The 21917-nt window shown below is 28.9% G+C and overlaps 2 protein-coding genes and 1 pseudogene across 2 annotated transcripts; all 3 read right to left on the reverse strand.

Moving 5' to 3' along the window:
• Nucleotides 1–3290: 3290 nt before the first annotated feature.
• Nucleotides 3291–9474, reverse strand: LOC137832460 (uncharacterized). Its single transcript, XM_068640629.2, has 6 exons — nucleotides 9164–9474; nucleotides 8731–8814; nucleotides 7582–8049; nucleotides 7116–7208; nucleotides 6217–6629; nucleotides 3291–4141 (listed from the first exon to the last, which is right to left on the reverse strand). The coding sequence occupies exons 1-6, from the start codon at nucleotides 9267–9269 to the stop codon at nucleotides 3458–3460; spliced, it is 1848 nt and encodes a 615-aa protein (XP_068496730.2). The 5' UTR covers nucleotides 9270–9474; the 3' UTR covers nucleotides 3291–3457.
• A 3293-nt stretch (nucleotides 9475–12767) lies between these two features.
• LOC137833172 (uncharacterized) lies at nucleotides 12768–16283 on the reverse strand. The gene is given in 8 exon segments (XM_068641532.2): nucleotides 12768–13519; nucleotides 13692–13927; nucleotides 13930–13987; nucleotides 13990–14201; nucleotides 14452–14544; nucleotides 14763–15230; nucleotides 15840–15923; nucleotides 16172–16283. Coding segments are annotated over 8 exon segments (1866 nt in total). The 5' UTR covers nucleotides 16209–16283; the 3' UTR covers nucleotides 12768–12841.
• Nucleotides 16284–18018: 1735 nt separating this feature from the next.
• LOC150027383 (uncharacterized) lies at nucleotides 18019–21575 on the reverse strand (annotated as a pseudogene).
• Nucleotides 21576–21917: the final 342 nt, after the last annotated feature.

Raw genomic sequence — 21917 nt, forward strand, 5'->3', positions numbered from 1 at the left:
TTGTTAGAAGGTTTAAAGGTGAGATACTTTGCTAAAATTAATCAACATCTATTATTTTAATTCACTATTTATAAAAAAAAAACCTCTTAATTAAGATAATGTTAATTGTTATAATTAAGATAATGTTAATTGTTGAAAAAAATGGTTATTTCTTAGTTTATTTTTATAACTTTTTTTATCACCAAAAGAATAACAAAAATATTTTAGAAATATCTTAACACGTATATAAGAACCCTATAGTTTTGGTATGAAAATTAAAGAGTGCATTTTATTAAACTTCCAATATATTATCAAACTCGCTAAATTGTATTTTTAGATAATATTTGGAAAAGTATTTACTTTATTATTTCATTCTTCAGTATTTTTTTATGAAATGTTGTCTAAATCACAGATTGAATCATTAATATATGTTAAATTAATTCTTCCCGGTAAAAGATGTACGGAAGAAGTCGATGACTCACCTTTTCGGTATAATAATAAATAAATAGCATAATTTCTGTTGAATTATTCTTAAAATACTTCGTTAAAGTGGGACAATGAACAAATATTATTCAGCTATTAAAATAATTTAAGATTTTAGGAAAATTATTAATTTAAACAAGACGCCTAAAATTAATATAGCATCATTTCGGTTGATAAAAAAAAGTTTAAAAAGTTACACCTACGAGACAGCCCGTTGGGCTTGCTACCAACACCAAATTCCGTTGGTTAGAGAATTAATAATTAAATTGATAAGATTCTTTTTCCTGCACTCTCTGAATTAGTATCTGCACCTCCTAAATGAAAGTAAAAGGAATAAAATACCCTTCTTTCCTACACCACCACACTACCGTTGTCATTGCACTACACCTCCAACTACATTAAATCTTGTTCCAGAAATCTTGCGCCAGAACACATATCATATATAAATACGTCAAAAATAATGTACTAACATCACATTTACATAGCAACCAACAAGTTTCACCTAAAACATCGAAATATCTTCTATGTAAGCTGCTGGTTTTTGTATGTAAAGCTGGTGGTGGATGTTAGGTGTACCTGTTTTTTGCATTCTCTATATGCTGCAGCTTTGGTGATTTTTCGTTTTTTGGTGACTAGAATGTGGGGTTGTTCCAAGCAGCTGAAGTTGAGGTTCTTTAGTTTGGCCTAGTCCATAGGTGGATGTAAGGTGGTCTTTTAAGCGTGTCAACCTATTTTTTTTTTTTACCGTCTGAAGGTTTGTCCCATTTTGGGGTCTTGTAGGGTTAGGATGGACTCTTTCTTCCTACACCTCCATACCTTCTTGTGCCACTCCCATACTAAATGTGAAAATATTATTTTATCCTTTTTTTTTCACCCCCTTGGATTTGAAATAATAAGCCTATGGATTATGTAATCCGGATATATTCTGGATTACATAATCCGGAAGTCAATTTCATATTTTGAAAAGACTTCCGAATTATGCAATCCGGAAGCTAATAACACATCTGAAAAAAAGGCTTCCGGATTACATAATCCGGAAACTAATCTTATGTATAGAAAAGACTTCCGAATTATGTAATCCGGAAGCTAATCACAAAAGACTTCCAGATTACATAATCCGGAAGCTAATTCTGGAGACTTCTGGATTATGTAATCCGGAATATTGAGAAGGGTATTTTTGAAATATGAAAAACTTATGGGAGTGGCACAAGAAGGTATGGAGGTGCAGGAAGAAGCAGCCGTTAGGATGTGGTTTTGTCCAGCAGCTGCTACACTTTTTTTTAGCTTCTTTTTAGCCCCGTTTTTTTTTTTGAGATTCTCTTTGTTTTTAACATGAATATTATATAAGAGTTGGAACACCCATAAACTGTCCCTTTCAATTTACTTATTCTTTGTTGATAAAAAAAATTAATAGAGTTTTTCCCAATTTTTATGAAGTCTCCCAGCCGACCCGATATTATTTATTTTCATTAATTTTTTTTTCTATTTAACTCGAAGTTTGAATCTACCTGTCGGAAAAGAAGGTACTTTCAAGTTGGTTTTTTCGGATTTCGATAGTCGTTCTCTATCACACTTGACATCAATGAATTTTTCAGCAATTTGGAGCAAATGACGTAAGTAAAGAATAAGGATCCAACAAACTAAAACATGTAAAACAAGTTTCCTAGCACCTACCAACTAAGGATCCAACAAACATTACACTACAAACCAAAATAATAAACCAGTTCAAGATATAGAAACCCAACATATACTGTTACATCAATCCACCAAAGAGATCACACCCTCAATATAGAACATACATTCAACAACTAAACAAGATCTTTACTAACAGACTTTTGCCAGCAGGCTGAAGTGTCATAACCAAGTGCCAAAACTGTTTCGGTAAATGTTTATTAGATTATTCTTTTTGAAACCCTTTATACAGATAGTTGCAGCTGTAAATTGTGATTCTATTATAGATTAGTTTATGGTAATGGGAACTCGACCCTAATTATATCGTTCTAGAGAAAGTGTTCATTTCTTATGCTACAATAATTCTCATATTATTTTTTTTTATCAGCAATAAAAAATAAACAATAATTCTCATATGTATATGGGTCGGAGTATATATATATACAAAGAAAGATGAGTATAAGTTTCTTCCAAATATGTTGTCAAGAATTTTGTGTTTATCTATGTAGTTTTGATTAAAGTTTGTGGATGACAAAGTTCATTCATGTTATCAGATTTCTTGTATGCATTTCCACTTAAATTTTGGTATATTTGTGAAACAGACTTCTTCCTGTGATTGATCTATTCCCTTTGTATACGATAAAAGATTATCTTGATATTTTTTTTATAAGGGTTGAGACGTATTTGAAATATTCCATATCTATTTCATATTGTTGAGAACAAAAATATATACATATATAAATATATAGATATAGATAGATATATAAGATATATTTTTCTAATGAAAAAGGAATTGACGAGGAATAAAACCTGATGTGTTCCTTATCTTTCAAATGCCTCTTTGCTTTTGAGCTGCTAAATAGAATGGAGGGTAAAGGATTATCAGGGTTTGAGTCCAAGTTCTTGATTCTTGTTTTTTCTTTTTTATTTTTACATTATACACTTTCTTCGATCACGTTAATTTATCAATAGTTACATTGTTTGATTGATGCACAATATGCAATAGATAAAATAGTTGCCTTCTTTACCTCTTCCTAATTAGATTAAAAAAATATGCTGGTAAAGCACAAATGGTCATCTAGTGCTTGAAAGATAATGTTTTTCATTCACGATCAAGGTGCGGTTTCCGATAATTCTTTTTCATATATGGCAAGCACAAGCTGTTTATTATTTGAGGAAAGATGTAGATATGGAAATTTAAAAGGCATACAACAGATTCACTCTCACTCAGTCTTGAAAATAAATGTTCTTGCTAACTTGCCATCTTATAAAACACTCAGATCAGAACACCAGGGCACAGTCATACGTACTTAGTTTATTCCAACTAATTTAAGCCATTTTTTTTTCTCAATGAATGATAGGATTCATATATCTTGCGGATTGGCCATAACAATCTTTCCAACTTCAGTGGAGCTACCTTGGAGAAGGTTAGCAGCAAGTGCGACATATAGTTACTCCACAGAGTATGATCAAGTGTAAAATGCACAAGAAATACCAGGCAACCAACTCCAAAAGTGAAATAAGGACCCCAATTGGATAAGAATTCAAAGATCAACGTGGCACTGGCAATAGAAGCAAACAACATGAATCCAGCAGATATTAAAAGTGTCACACTACCAAATCTCACCTTATTTTCCTGTAAGCGGATAGACTCATCTTTTGGCTCCATGTTTGAAGGAAGAATAGCTGAAGCATAGAATAACATAGATGCAGCGCAGAAAGATGTTTCCAGCCCAACTGATACAAAGAAGATCGTATACCATGTCTTCTTCCGAAAAATTGGAGTAAGTGTACTATCAATATCATTAAGAGGAATGGTTATGGCAACGGAAATTCCTAAGGTGATGATAAGAGTTGCCACCACTATTAAAGTATTTGCCAGAGCTTTCAGTTCAGATGCAGATTCTCTGTGCAACTCTTTGTGTGTCTGATAAAATAAATCTTTAGGGGTCCAACCATCTTTATTTCTCTTTCTTTTCATTGAAGGTGGAACTATTTTCTCCACTTCCTGTTTCGTTTCGTTAAAAATGAAACTAAAATGTTTATTACGATGAAGAGCAAAGAGGTAGAAAATTAATTATAAAAATAATAATAAAGTTTTCAGATAGAAAATCTAAAAAGATAATTTGAATGAGAAATTCTAAAATAAATTCAATTATAGAGATGACAAATGAATTGCAGCTTAGAAGCTTATAATAAAGATGACACATGAACCTGTTTTTATTGATTTTGATCAAGAATTCTCTATTGATTGGATATGTGTATGATAATATTAATTTTTTAAATTAAGTACGAGATTTGGTATGAATATATATATCTGTCTCTTTTTTTTTCCAATATTCATCATATACTCACATTTTTTCTGTTTTAAATTATTAAAACATATTTAATTTATTAGATAATTTAAAATGTTTTATTAATTTTTCTTTATTTTATTCTTATTTTTAGATTATACATTTGATATTTTTACTTTTTTCTATAATTATTTGATATTTATTCCATTATTTGATATTAGTATTTGATATTTATACAACTGTAATTTTTTTCTTGATATTTTAAATTGAAAAAAATAAATATGTATATTTTTCCCATTGAATACCTGACAAATTCATGTTTCTAGTAACGGATACAAACATACTCGTTACTATGGGATGATGAGAATGAAATAAAAATTAATACCCAATAAATTCGAAAATAAGAATGTGGATAAATTTTTATTTTAAAGATAGAGATAGAATAGTTAAATCTGCACAGACCCCACCCTTTTATCATCTGCAGCTAAGAAAATAGAATTTGAAATAATTTTAAATTTATGTTTTTCTTTTTACATGTTCTTTTCTTGGTTGAGCGTTGTCCGTTCTACTAAAACTAACACATAGTTGACTTCATCTAGTTTAAATGTGTTATAATCTTAACATTGTTTTGTAATCAACATTATCAAAAGCTTCTTTTAGAATAAAGAAAATCATGTTTGTTTTTTACTGACATTATCTGGACTGTACATTGATGTTAGGCTAAAGTTATTTTTCAACTATTGCTAATTGAATTTTTTGGATTAATATTGTTATTTTTTTTTAATTTAAATCAAGTCAATATCAATTGATATAAGACTTCTTTTTTACTAATTTTTGGACAATGTAAGTTGTCATCATTTCTCATTGAATATTAGTTAAATTTCTTTTACAAGAACTACTAGGATTTTTTAATTTTTGTTAATAAAATTATTATTTTTTATTTACATTGTTATAGGATTATCTTATTTTAAACCACAACCAATATTATCTCTATATTAAGCATGGTTTCTTTGTCAAATATAATGGTGATTATTTTTTTATGATTATAGTTTTTTTTATCAGTAATAACTAATAAATTAAATATGAATCACTCCAGAAGTGATTTAATCTTTATACAGTTCCTGACAACCCCACAACACTAACTCTAGAACTATTTGACAAAATTACATCACTTAACTAACATCATACAAATCAATAGATCAAGACACTAATCAGAGTGAAATTTTTAGGATTATAGTGATTTTAACATAATGTTATTGTTTGCTAATAGGTTGTTAGGATTTGTTTTCTAATATTAATTTGGAAAACATTCAATCAACCTTAACTATTTTTTATTTTAACGATGTCTACATCAGAAATATTTTTGCACAACATTGACAAAAATAGTCTTCAATCAATAAAATGATTATGAATGACATAAATTAAAAACAATTTTTTTCCACATCAATCGGAAAGAAAAAACTTCATCAATGAAAATCTTGGAAAACTTTTACAGAAAAATACATACAATCAAAATTGCCTTAAAAAAATTATCTTTATTAATAATTTTGAATTACTAAAATTTATTTAATATTTAAATAAATTTTTTATATTTATGATCACTGAATACTTTATCTAAAAAAATATATTTTAAAAAAAATATAATTTGAAATAGATTCATTTAAATACTTTAAAAATTATGAATTCTCTGCAATAAAGAAAAATTGACATTTTTTTTACAATCTATAAGGAACAGGTAGAAAAAAAAAATATTAAAGAGAGCAACATTAAACGCTAATGAAGTATATACCTGAAACCATTTCTCCTCAGTACGCATTTGAACATAATTTGTTGATAATCCGAATCTTTCCTCTGAGTTATCCAACTTTGCAGCTAAATGAAGAACATTGTTACCCTCAAAATCAACCAATTGTACCATCAGGTTCTTGGAATCCCCCTGGTTTAATATTAGTTCGTATACCGCTTCTTGTCGATATAGAATAGCAATGTGAAGTAAGTTTCTTTGTTTAATGGAATCCATTTCAAATAACAAATCTGGATGATAGCGTAGAAGAGATTTTAAAATCATAATGTTTCCTGATTTTGCCGCATCGAACATTGCCGTTGACAATTTTGCATAGTTCAGAGACTCATTCTCTTCTTCCATTCCCTTAAACAACGATCTTACAATATCTTCATTACCAATAACTTCTTGAGATGAAGCTATCCTTGAGTTCAAATTAATCATGTACACATACATACAATAATTTAGTTAAATAAAGTATACATATTCATAGATCTACATCAACTACAATTGATATAGATCTACATCAACTACAATTGATATGAACATTTTCCTAAATTTGACTTGTAAGATATTTTTACTTGAAGTTAATTGCCTTTTATATATATAAAAATGTGAGTGAAAATAATCTTTAGGCGAGGCTAGGTTAAGAATGCCTTGTATATTCATAAAACTATGCGCCTATTTTGTTTTCATGTTTTCACTGTGTAACTATAAAGCCAACTTAACCAGAACCTCTAAAAATAATTTTTTTTCTCTATTTTCTAAATAAATCTTCCAACACAAGAAATACTGTTTCGTAATTAAAATAATAGGATAAAAAAAGAAAATGAAAAGAAAACCAGTCCAAAGAGCAGCATTTCTGAACTAGAAAAATTAAGTTGGTAAAGATTAATAGAACTCACAGTGTTTGGCAAGCATTTGCAGAGGTGTCAATCCCTCTTCGTTTTCTATGCTAGTCAATTTAGGATAGCGATCCAACAATTTTGATGCCACGCCTGTGATGCCCAGTGTCAAATGAAGAAGAGCAGGCATAAAGAAAAAATAGTTAAATATGTAAAAGAAATGTGCTTCAGATACAAATATATTTTATATTAACCACACATTTTAATCATGATAATAATTGAGGAATATGACAAAGCAAAAATGGTGCAGTTAATGAAAAAAATAAATCGTAAAATTTTAATTAAAATGTATAAAAAGAAATTGACAAAACAACTGAACAAAACTAATAAATGTTGAATTGAGAAATACTTAAATTTACGAAAAATTTAAAGCTTAATTAAGTACAGATAATTTTGTCACATATATCATATCTTTTTGTGGTATTTATTCTTTTGCAAAGGAAATATGGATGGATGAGTAGCTTACTGTAAATGTTGTTGTCGATGGTAAAGAAAAATAACTTGACAATGTCTTGGAAGGGTATATTGTTGTGTAGGTTCTCTTGATGAGCTTGAAATAAAAATTCTACCATTGGAATGTGCCCTGCAGAAGATGCTAATTGAATTGGAAGCATATCCTTTTGGCCTCTAATCCATGGCAACCTTCCATTCTTCCCAAACAGAATTCCAGCTATTTTTACATTTCCAGTCATCGCAGCCAAACAGAAGGCCGTGTTTCCATCAGCCATGCAAATTTCTAAATCTTGCATCTTCATACAATTCATCATCTTTTCCACAAAACTAGTGTTTCTCATGCTTACTGCAACATGAAGAGCTGTAATTCCCTGGGCATTTAATGGAATTCGCCACCAATGAGGATGAATTCTAGAATAGCTTGAAGCCTCATTCCAATTTCCAGAAGCTGCTGCCATATATATTTCCCTTTTATGCGTTTCTGCATCTCATGCACTTCATACAATCAATTTTCTGTCACAACTTTCACTTACCTCTCTACATAAAATAAGTATAATATATTATAAATTAAACATAACAATTTCAAATAAAAAATATTAATGTTTACTGCGTTTATAAATATGTTTTACATTAATAACATATGGTCATGCTATTTAATAAGTTTTATGTAATCGTTAATATGATCCAAGTACCTCTTCTCATTACAGACTTTACCCGTTTTAAACCGTGAAAATATATGTGTTAAGTTAAATACAACTTTTTATTTTGATAACATTACTCGAATTTAGATTATTTCAAACCATTTTTCGTTAGATAAATATACGTGTTACTTACTCTGTTGGTGAAAGAGTAGGATACACCTTGATAGTAAAATATAAAATTGATAATCGGTTATAAAAACCATAAGTAAATATAAATGCACACACATAAAAAATTATCAATTCATGAGAATTCACTTATTTTACATTTTCATAGAAACTATCATTAGCAACTATAATTGTCTAAATAGACAAATTAAAATCCACAATGTTCTTATATCTTTTTTTCCTCTCTTTTTATACTATCTTTATAGGATATATCAGTTAAATTTTCCAAATGTTACTACTAAAAAATAAATAACTGTGGAATGTAAGAACAGAAGATAAACTTTGAAAAGTCATACTGTCTGGCTCCAAAAAACAGCTTTGGGGTTCCTGTTGTTGAAGATGCTGTACTTCACCCACCACAATACCCACTTCATTACAATCTGCAGATGCATTTACCAAACAATATGTTTTTATCAGAATTGGAACATGGGTAGAGCAGTGTATTTATACAACTACTGAAATTTTAAAAAAATACTTTGTTCGTTATTGAATTTATACATAATACAAACAAATGTATTAATGTTGAGGTTTTCACTCTAAACTTTAAGCATAATTCAACCCATAAAACCAGCTCATAAAATTGAGGTTTTCATCCATTTATATACTATGAAAGACTTTAATATTTATTCCTGATTCTAATATCTATTCGATGGGATCTTTAATAGACGCTCATGGATTTAACAAAACTGGAGCACAAAAATGTCATTAATAGTTTAGAGTTAAACATACTCTCGAGCTTGGGAATGTCATCTGCAGCTGACAAGATAATTGCTTCTGAGTCTGACATAATTCCGTTTAAGCGAATCGGGTGGGTATTTGAGCTACTTTTCACCATTGAGATTCCGGCCACCGCTAATAGGGGCGGCAGACGGTGATCTTCATCGTTGTTAATAATATCAAGTGCGGTAACTTTCTTCTCCACGGATCACTTTCATGGCCACAAGGAACTTTTGATGGTAATCCAAACCCTTTAAACTGTTGTCTTGCGCCATTTTTGCTCCTTGCATCTTTAAACTAATTTAACTTGAGCCACCAAATACGACTAAACAAAAGTTATTGATATTTTAATAATAGATGAAGGTTTGAAAGGTGCTTTTAATTTTAAATGGCCTTGATATACGTGCTTTTTTTTGTACATGCTTACATATATATTGTCATAAAATAGTAAGTCCTTGCAAATTGGCTTTCATAATCAATAAAAAATTGTCTTTCAAACTAGGTTGTCGGTACATTGATGTGATGTGACTCTTTTATTATTCTTATGTTTTGTTTTCTTATGTTTAGCATGTGAGGGACTAAATCCAGAGGCAATTTTAAATGGATCTATTAATAATAAAAATGCGCAAGTTCAAGATGAAAAGAAGTGCGATGCAAATTAGAGTACTAAGACCCAGATATGTTCTGCACTTAATTTTTAAAGTAGCATCAAACCTAACCCTTAAAATACTAAACGTGTTCTTATTATAAATAAAATTTAGCAATCATTTAGTCCTTATACTTATATAACATTTATCTTTCAACTCTTATATTTAAATGTAATTCATTTTAGTTCCTATATATATATATATATATATATATATATATATATATATATATATATATATATATATATATATGTATTTTGGTCTTTTTGTCAGTGTATATTATTTTTAATTTTTTCTAGTTTTGATGTTTAAATATATATATATATATAGAAACTAAAAATACTTTTTTGAAAATAAAAATAAAAAAGATAAATTTTATTCAACTATGGAAAATGAATGAATAATTTAACCTAAATATTATAAATTTTGAAAGCATATGATCACATTTCAATATTTTCAGAATTACGTTTAACCCAAAAATAATAAAAATATTTATCTTTCAACGGACTTTAAACGTAAAGGTTATCTCTTATAAAAAAAATTGCAAACAGATCAAGAGCAGTTGGATCACACTGTGCTAGGTACGGTCTATTTTTAAGCTACAGATAATCCAAATCATGTGAAGGTATTTTAGACTTTAGATTCTCTACGGTTTAAATTTTAACCAATCATACTCTTAGCCGTTAAAATATAAAATTTATTTATTAAAATTATAAATAATTAGTTACCACAACTGAAAGCCATTGGATTTCTTTCCGATAAATAAATAAAAAATTAATTAAGTGGGTTCCGCAACCAACAACAGATGCAGATTATTTTTTAAACATGATTTTTTCACGTGAACCTTTCACTTCAATAAATATTAATATTTTAATTATTTATAATTTTTTAAATTTTAAAAATTATTTTAATATTTTGTATTTTATTTATGTTTTTAGTAAAAAAATTTATTATAAATATTAATATTTTATTATAAGTATAAGGTGGAGCAGGATGTCAAAATATCATCACCAAAATAGAATTCACAATCAAATTACTAAAAAACTATTAAAAATAAATTGTTAATAGGATTCACAATCAAATTACTAAAAAACTATTAAAAATAAATTGTTAATGTATATATTATTGTAATAAAGTTGTTAAATGGATGTTTATTTGATGGAGAATGTCAAATAATTTTATTTTTATTTTTAAATATTTATAAAAATGAAAATTCATCACTGTCAATTTTGCACAAATGAAAATGTAGGAGAGAGAGAAGAGGTTGAAACTCAAAATAAATAAATAATTATACAAAGACGATACAAAAAGCGGGTAAATTTTCTATCTAGCACTATTTACACTTTTATTTCCCTAACTAGCACCCTTTGTTTTTATTTCCCTATCTAGCATCATTTTGTTTTTATTTCCCTATCTAGCACCCTTTTATTTTTTATTTTCCTATCTAGCACCATTTCAAAAATAAATAAATAAATAATTTTTTTTTTTTATAATTTTAATTTTGAATGCATTAAAAAATAAGTATTTTTAATGTTTAAAATAGTTAGAAATATAATTAATGAATAAAGAAATGAGTTTTTACAAAATAAAAATAAAAAAGTAATAGAAATAATGAAATCCGAGTTATTAGCATTTGAGGATGAATCCTTCTTTTATATAACATTTTATTGTTACTAACTTTCGTCAAAATTTGTGTCATCGTTGATACTTGAACAATTAATTTATTTATTTACGTGTATTATTTATGTTTATGCATTTTTATATAAATTTTATTATGTTTAGTTGTTTATTTATTTATATATCCTCATGTTTATTTCTTATATATCAACATTTGCTTTGTAAGTTTTTTAATTTATTTTCTTATTTACATTTACATTTATATATATATATATATAAATTATATTTTACACAAAAAAGTGAAATAATACACGACAAATAAATCAACAAAAACCACTACAAGAAAATCATGAAATAGAAATCAATTTTAGAGACAAAAAATAATTTGCTATAGTGACTAAATTAGAGACCATTTTAGAGACAAAAAAATGGTTTCTAAATTAGTTTCTACTATGGTTAAATGGTTTTTAAATTGGTATATAGTTAGCTACCAATGTTTTTGCTACCAAATTTAGAATCTAAATAATTTGTATAAAACATTGGTATCTAATCAGATACCAATTTATAAACTATTTAACAATAATAAAAACTAATTTAGAAATCAAAATTTTTTGTAGTTTCTAAAATAGTCTTTAATTTAGTCACTATAGTAACTATTTATTTTTTGTCTCTAAAATTAATTTCTATTTCATGATTTTCTTGTAGTGAATTTGAAACGGGATTGAAGAATTTTTCTATGTTAAATTACTTCAAAGAAGACGATAATGTTGTTTTTGAAACGGAAGTTAACATACAAAATAATGAAATTCGAGTTATTTGAATTTTAAAATGAATTCTTTTTTACATAGTTGTTTCTTATTGTTTTATTTTCTTAAAATTTGTGTCAGTTTGTTTATACTTAAACAAATATTTATTTATGTGTATTATTTATATTCATGCATTGTTTATATTAATTTAAGTATGTTTAGTTTTTTTTATTTATTCGCATTTGTTAATATTTATTTTTTATATATTAATATTTTCTTTTTTTTTCTATTTATTTTCTCATTTACATTTTAGATTAATATTTATTAATATTAATCCTGGTTAATGTTATATGATATGTTATGACTACAGTAAAAGTCTAACTAATTCTTAGAAATAAACTTGATGTGAAATTAATATTCTAGTTACATATTAATTAATTTAGTCATATTTATTGACATATAAGATCTTTAAGAAAAAATTGATACTGCATCCATGGAGAATTCAATTGAGAAAAAATGTAAATGTTCGAATTTAAAAGGTACATACACAGAAAAAAAAATGACACAACATTAATGAAAACAGTCCTAAAAATAAGAGGTGGTCTTGCAAAGTTTCCCTCTTACAAAACACACAGAACTCTTGAGCGCAATCTTATATATGGTAGTTTATTCCAAGTAATTTACGCCTTTTTTCCCTGAAAAATGGGTGATACGACAAAGATCTTGCGGATTGTCCATAACAATCGTGCCAGCTTCTCTAGAGCTACCCTGTGAATGTATTTCAGGAAGTGCACAACAATTCGATACCACAAAGCATAGTCAAGTGCAAAATGCAGCACGAGTACCAAAGAAGAAAGTCCCAAGAGGAAATAAGGGATCCTCTTGGATGAGATGCCAACCAACAACGTGGCACCCGAAATAAAAGTAATCAGCATGGATACAACAGAAAGAAAAAGTGACACACAACCAAATATAATCTTTTTTTCTTTTAAGTGGATTAACTCATCTTTTGTTTCCAAATCTGGAGGAAGAATAACTGAAGCATAGAACAACATAGATGAAAGACAAAAACATGTTTCAAATGCAACCGAGAAAAAAAATATCGTATACCATGTCTTCTTCCGAAAAAATGGAGTAGTTGTACTATCAACATCTTTAATAGGAATGGTTAAAGCTATGGTTATCCCCAGGGTGATGATAAGAGTTGCCACCACTATTAAAGTATTTGCCATAGCTTTCATTTCAGATGCAGATACTCTGTGCAACTCTTTGTGTGACCAATAAAATAATTCTTTAGGAGTGAGACCATCTTTATTTCTCATTGCTTGCATTGCAGGTGGCACTATTTTCTGTACTTCCTGTAAGTAATAGTAATAGCAATGAAGATATTTTAGTATTTTCTTTATACTTCCAAAAACAAGAGAGCTTTTCTTATGCATTCATCTCTCCTTTTCTCACCATAAAATATGCATAAGCAAGGAAAAATATTAAAGAGAATAAATCATTTATATAGAAAAATGTTATATATACCCGAAACCATATCTCCTCTTCACGCATTAAAACATACTTTGTCGATAATCCAAATCTTTTTTCAGGTTGAGGCATTAAAACATAGTTTGTGGATAATCCAAATCTTTCTTCAGGTTGAGGCATTAAAACATACTTTGTCGATAATCCGAATCTTTCTTCAGGTTGAGCCATTTTTCCGGCTAAATGAAGAACATTGTTACCTTCAAAATCAATCAACTGTATCATCACATTCTTCTAATCCCCTGCTTTAATATTAGTTTGTATACAGTTTCTTGTCGATATAGAATAGCAATGTGAAAAGTAAGTTTCTTTGCTCCACGGAATCCACTTCAAATAGCAAATATGGATAGTGTTTGAAAAGAAATTTTAAAATCGTAATGTTTCCTGATTTTGCTGCAGCGAACATCGCATTTGACAACTGTGCATTGTTTAGAGACTCGTTCTCTTTTTCCATCCCCTTAAACAGCCAACTTACAATATCTTGATGACCAGTAACTTTCTTGAACAAGGCTGCCATTGAGTTGAAGCAATTAGTCAAGTACAAATGCAACTATTTTGCTAAATAAATTTTTTATAAGGTTGTTAAATGAAGTAATCAGTAATAGTTTTCTATGTAATATATTTTTTTTTTTTCAACATATCAATATACTTATTTCTCGATTCGTAGTTTCGGAAAGTGTCAACTTCCATTCGGAAAGTGTCAACTTCCATTTTTAGGCTTGCAAACAGAAAATCAAACAGAAAACCTGAGAGAACTCACAAAATTGAGCAAGCATTTGCAAAGGAATCAATCCCTCGTTGTTTTCTTCGGCAACCAATTTTGGATAGCGCTCCAACAATTTTGACGCCACGGCTGTCATGCACAATACCAAAAAGTTATTGTTAAAAATTCAAAAAAGACAGCTTTTTGTCAAGAAATGTCAATGTAAATAATCAAATTCAATGATAAAAAAGGTTATATTGCTCTGTAAGTATACGAAATTTAAGTGGGTATTTGAACTTGAATATAATTTGTCTCATCACTCTTTTCTTGTATTTACTGTTATGCAAAAGAAATGTAGATGAGCTTACAGTAAATATTGTTGTTGAGGGCGAAGAAGAATAGCTTTACAATGTCTTGGAAGGGTATAAAGTTGTGCAGGTCATTTGGAGCTTGAAATAAAAATTCTGTCATCGGAATGTGCCCTGCAGAAGATGCTAATTGAATTGGAAGCATATCGTTTGGGTCTCTAATCCATAGCAACTTATCATTCTTGCGTAACAGAATTTCAGCAATTTTCACTTTTCCAGTTATCGCAGCCAAACAAAAGGCTGTGTTCCCTTCTGCCTTGCAATTTTCCAAATCTTCGATGTTCGTACAATTATCCACCAGCTTTTTTACAAAACTAGTTTTTCTCATTCTTACTGCAACGTGTAGGGCTGTAATTCCACTATCATGTAATGGAACTCGCCACCAATGAGGATGAATTTTAGAATAGGATGAAGCCTCACTCCAATTTCCAGAAGCTGCTGCTATATATATTTCCCTTCTATCACTTTCTGCATCTCATGCACTTCATATAATCAACTTTCACTTATACAAGTATTATACACTAAATATAACAATTTTAAATAAAAAATTATTTTCTTTTCATTGTCATAATAATCCTGGGTCATGTAAATTGGTCCGCAGCCCATTACCAAAACGTGTGGGATAGACTCCCGGTCTGTTGTTTCTCTTAGACTCGTCCCATGTAATTCCCACTCCATGTGAACAACAGTCTATACATCTTAATAATTGTAACTTAATCTTTATTTTCTAATTTAACTAAAAATAACTTATAAGTTATGAAACTAATAGTCATTTCTTCTTGCACCACTTATATAGTCTATAAAACAAATTTGTATTATACTAATTAATTGGTCGGAATTAAACATTAATATATATATATATATATATATATATATTATTTTTATCCATTTAAAAGTTAATCTAACATATTTTTAGTAAACCTATTTAAAGTTTCAGACTTAAATAAAATTTAAATATAGAAAGGTATCATAAGAGGATTAGCTACACAAATTAAAGCCTAAAATGTCCCTATCTCTCATTTTAATATCTTTATTGGATCTCAAATAAGTTGTCACTAAACGAATTAAAAATCATACTGTTCAGTTCTGGGAAACTTGTTTCGGGTGGCAGTGATTGTGAATCCTCTGTCCGATGGATAAGAATATCCAGGTCTCTACCATCTGCAGATGCATTTATCAAAGGATATATATCATTATGATCTCTTAGATCAGAACCGAAACATACATAAAAAGATCGCAAAAAAAATAGCAAAGTGCAATGCTATTTATACAACTACGAACTGAAATTTAGAAAGTAAATTATAAAAGTAACAAAAGTACAAAACTTAAACAGTGCAGGTACGCATTAATGTACAAAAGTTAGAATTTTGAAAATATTAACAACGTCATTTCTAAGTTAGAAAGCATACTCTCAGGCTTGATAATTTGCGGCGAAACTTTCTTCATTCTGATTCCGGCTATTGGGAAAGAGACAGAAGATAATTTTGCTTGCAAAAAATATTGGGGAAGGTTTAAAAGGGTCACTACAACATCGTGCTTTCCCTTGGACTTCCATTATATACCTCCTTCACGTTGACTTTGAGCAAAAACTATATTTTCACATAAAAAATAATACATCCCGACAACTATTTTAATAATACAATAATATGTTAATATTTTAAGTTAAAAAAATAAATTAAAATATTAATATTTTATAGATGTATTTTATTTTATGGGTGTCAAAGTATTATTCCTCGGACTTTGAATTCAACGGGTGTCATATACATATTCAGCCAGACTGTTCTGTTGCACGTCTTTACATCCACACAATATTCCCTGCATCTTTAAATTATTTTTTTTGCTACTATCTTTAAATTAATTTAACTTAGGGAACCAAGACACAGATAAACAAATATTAGCATTAATACTTTAATAATAATAATAGAGCGTGCTTTAAATGGTAGCTTTAATTTTTTTTATCGGCCAATAATAAATGGTAGCTTTAATAATAAAACAAATTATTGGTTTCATACCTAGGTTGTACTTGTTTGTAGATACAGACATGTGGTGCCACTTTTTTTTATCCTTAAGTTTTGTTTCTTTATTCTTAGCATGCCGTACATGAAGTGTAACTAAATTGAGAAACAATTTGAAATAGTTTTAATAATAAATAAAAAATTAGAATTATTCAGCTCAACTATGAAGATTCTCATCGATCTAGAATGAATGAAACGATAAAATATGAGCTAGAAAATCAATGTACAGATTACTTTCACACTGCACGAACTCGGTTCTTAAAATATAAATTTTGTTTTATTACCCAGGTATCTAAGTGAATTTTACATTATTCAAAAAAATTATTCACTAATTTATTTCAAAAATAAATTCAATATTATTATAATTATTAATATAAATATTTTTATTAATAATATTAAAAATATAAATAATCTTAATAATTTTAAATTTTTAATAATATAAATAATATTAATCATAATAATTATATACTATTATAATATAAATAATTATAAAATCATAACTAATATTCATAAAAAAATATTTTTATTATTATTATAAATATAAATAATAATCATAACTAATAACTATCCATACTATTAATATTATAATAATAATAATAATAATAATATATTATTATTATTATTATTATTATTATTATTATTATTTTGAAAATTCCATCTTCAACAGTTAGAAAGTCAATTATGCTGTCCAAACGAAGAAATGTAATTTTGTAAAAACACGAAATTAAGACACTGAATACTAAAAAATGCTAAAAACAAAGACATCTATGGGTTCTAACCTTTCTTCGCAGTTTAGAAAAGATTAGCAAAGAAAGTTACAAGTATTATACACAAATAACAATTTTAAATAAAAATTTATTTTCTCTTCATTATCATCACAAATATGTTTTATATAGAGATAATAATGTGGAGCAGGTCATGCAGGTCGATCTGCCCACTACCAAAACATGTCACTACCAAAACATGTGGAACAAACTCCGTTGTTTTTCTTAGGCTTGTCCCATGTAATTCACACTCCATGTAAATGTTAAAATTTAAAAGACACATACACAGAAAAGAGAAAGATCACACAACATGAATTAAAACAGTCCTGAAAATAAGTGGTCTTGCAAACTTTCCCTCTTACAAAACACAAAAAACTCTTGAGCGCAATCTTATATATGTTAGTTTATTCCAAGTAATTTACGCCTCTTTTGCCTGAGAAATGGGTGACAGAACATAGATCTTGCGGATTGTCCATAACAATCATGCCAGCTTCTCTAGAGCTACCCTTTAAAAGTATAGGAGGAACTGCGCAAGAATTCGATGCCACAAAGCATAGTCAAGTGTAAAATGCACCAGGAGTACCAGAGAACCAAGTCCAAAGAGGAAATAAGGGCCCCAGTTGGCTAAGACGCCAATGATCAAGGTGGCACCCGAATAACAGTAGTCAACATGGAACCACCAGAGAGAAAAAGTGACACACTACCAAATATAATCTTTTTTTCTTTTAAGTGGATTAACTCATCTTCTATTTCCAAATCTGAAGGAAAAATAGCTGAAACATAGAACAACATAGATGAAGCACAAAAACATGTTTCAAATCCAACCGAGATAAAAAATATCATATACCATGTCTTCTTCCGAAAAATGGGAGTAGTTGTGCTATCAACATCTTTAATAGGAATGATTTAAGCTATGGTTATCCCCAGGGTGATGATAAGAGTTGCCACCACTATTAAAGTACTTGCAAGCTTTCACTTCAGATGCAATGCAACTCTTTGTGTGACCAATAAAATAATTGTTTAGGAGTGAGACCGTCTTTATTTATCATTGATTGCATTGCAGGTGGAACTATTTCCTGTACTCCCTGTAAGTATTGTAATAGCAATGAAGATATTTTAATATTTTCTTTATACTTCCAAAAACAAGAGACCTCTTGTTACGTACCGATCTCTCCTTTTCTTACCATAAAATATTCATAACATCTAAAAAGGAAAAATATTAAAGAGAAAAAATCATTTATATAGAAAAATGCTAACCGTGCGGATGTATATATACCCGAAACCATATCTCCTCGTCACGCATTAAAACATTCTTTCTCGATAATCAGAATATTTCTTGAAGTTGAGCCATTTTTCCAGTTAAATGAAGAACATTGTTATCTTCAAAATCAACCAACTGTATAATCACATTCTTGGAGTAAGGCGCTAGCTATTTATGTATAAGGGTTGGACCACCTGAAGTGGTTCCCATTTATTTATTTTTTATTGCTGATAAAAAAAAATCATCACATTCTTGGAATCCCCTGCTTTAATATTAGTCTATATACAGTTTTTTTATCGATATATGTTCCTGCTAGGGAGATGGGACCTAGAGAACTATTGAAGTCTTCTTCTCCTTCCTTCGGTCGGTCAGGTAACTGGGTGATGAGCTGGGATTCTTCTCGTCCTCCTGCCTCTCCTTCGGCACTCGGTCTCGGGTGAACACCGGATGGTGGGGGTACCTGCGAAGGTACTCCGACGCTCAAGTCAGTAAAGCGGGTGGTCAGCTCTCAGGTAGGTGAACAGTAATAAATGACATACCTTACTCTTTGGAATGCATGCTATTTATATTATTATAATGGGCCTACCTTGTTGGGCCCGTTTATCGAGGTGGATACCTCTTAGGGTTGCATTACCTAATTCTTAATGATAGATTAACTTCATTGATTTTGGTTTGAGTGTTAACTGTAATAGGGGTCGGCCGTCGACCAAATCATCATGGCATGGGTCGGCCATCGGCCATATTCCGGTGGTCTCGGTCGTCTCGGCCAAGTCTTCTAAGGTCTCGGCCGAGTCAGGTTTTGGCCTCTCGGCCTCTCGGCCAAGTCTTCTAAGGTCTCAACCAGGTTCCCCTAATCTCGGTCAGGTGGACTCGGCCTCGGGCAGCCAGGTGGGCCTCAGCCTCGCCCATACCGGTACAATATACAATAGCAATGTGAAGCAAGTTTCTTTGTTCCCGGATTGTACTTGAAAAGAAATTCTAAAATCATAATGTTTTCTGATTTTGCTGCATCGAACATCGCTTTTGACAACTGTGCATTGTTTAGAAACTCGTTTTCTTTCATCCCTTAAACAACAAACTTACAATATCTTGATGACCAATAGTTTCTTTGAATGTTCATTGGTCGATAATGGAAATTAGAGAATCAAGATATAGTTTAATTTTAAACTGCTCGGATCTTGGAATTCAAATATTAAATTTGTCTTATTAGAAGATTATAAATAATTAGATATAATGACTGAAATTTGTTGGATTAAAATGTACCTTTGTGTTAACTCTTGATAAATATACCAAATCCTACAATTCATAAAATGAAAAGTTCAATTATTGTTTGTTAATGGACTTGTCTTTAGTAATAAAATAGAAAGATCTAAAGGTATTGATGGGTAAAAAATTTAAAAGGTGAAGATAATTTTAAATTGAAATATATCCAAAACTACCAACTTAAGATAACTTAAGATGATATTATGACGAGGACACATATTTACTGAGTTTAATCTTATAAACTATCTGAATGTAATTTTTTTAATCGATATATTTCTAACAAAACTTAAACATTCACAGAAAAAGTTCACTAGTTGTAATTTCTTTCTTTGAGACGAGATTTCAATCTTAATGTAAAAATTCTAATTTCTAATGATAAAGTATATGCTCTATTTTTATTGGGCCCCTGCACATTTGGGCCTTTTCTGTTTTTAGGCTTTCTGTTTTTACTCTTTCCAGCACCATATATTCTACATGTACTGTTATGAGATATTAGATAATAATATCAGAATTGCCTTTCTTTCTCTTTTCTTCTTCTACTTTTCACATTACAGCCCTTCTCTATCTCTATTCTTTTCAATACCACATTAAGGTTTCTCTATCACTCGCTTCTTGTTTCTCTCTTGCTCATCAGGGTTTCTTTCTTCGACTCCTTGCTAAGTTTCCGCAGGTTTGCTCTACTAATCCATAGCCTCACGTCGACTCTGTTATCTAATTTGTTTCACACAAGATTTGCATGAACGATATTTACAATGATAAACATTTCTATCTCCAAAAAATTGTTTAAATCACAATAATAAATACAATTTATTTCATAAAAACAAAATTAAAAAGTTCAATTACTATGATGAAACATAGTTATTATCACATTTATATCAGATTATTTTTTTCTATAAGAAGTTATAAACAATAACGTACAATTTTTTATAACTATTGAATCCAACTATTTATAGCTTTTGAATCAAACTGCTAAGGATCAATGAATTTTTCAGCAAAAGTAAAGAATATACTGGTGTTTCTGTAAATGTTTATTAGATTATTCTTTTTGAAACCCTTTATATAGATAGTTGCAGCTGTGATTGTATTATAGATTGATTTTTGGTACTGGAACTCGGCCCTTATATCGTTTTGCAGAAAGTGTTCATTTCTTTTAGTACAATAATTCTCAGGAGTGTGTATATGGGTTGGAATAACTATGAATATATAGATATATTTTTCTGATAAAAAATAATTGACCCAGTGTGTTCCTTATCTTTCAAATGCCTCTTTGCTTTTGAGCTGCTAAATAGAATTGAGGGAAAAGGATTATCAGGGTTTGAGTCCAAGTTCTTGATTCTTGTTTTTTCTTTTTTTTGCATTATACACTTTCTTCTTGTTCTTTCTTTGATGCACAAGATAATTATGTAGAAATAAACAATTTTTTTTTCTAATAAAGTTTAAGAGATTATGCAATTAAAAAAAGTTTGAAATTTTGATTTTACTTACCCTCAAAGAAATTTATGATTTTCATTTTAACTTCTTTTGTATAAGTACTTCTATAGCCACATTTAGAAATATTAAAAGTATTTAATAAAAAATGCTACTAATATAATTTAGTAACATTTTATTAAATATTTAATAATTTTCAAAGAAATTATTTTCACATATTAATAAAAACATTTTGCTAAAAATTTGACACTTTTTTTTTCAATTCCAAACATAATACTCAAGAATGTTAGTAACAGTTATTATCAGATAATCATTAAAATTATTATTAAATATTTTTAGTAACATTTCTATAAATAATTTTATTAATATTTAAAAATATTACTAAAAGTTATTAGTTCATATATTTTAATGAAATGTTACTAAT

This window comes from Phaseolus vulgaris, chromosome 6 (genome assembly GCF_051622355.1).
Source record: "Phaseolus vulgaris cultivar YP4 chromosome 6, ASM5162235v1, whole genome shotgun sequence".
Lineage (NCBI taxonomy): Eukaryota > Viridiplantae > Streptophyta > Magnoliopsida > Fabales > Fabaceae > Phaseolus > Phaseolus vulgaris.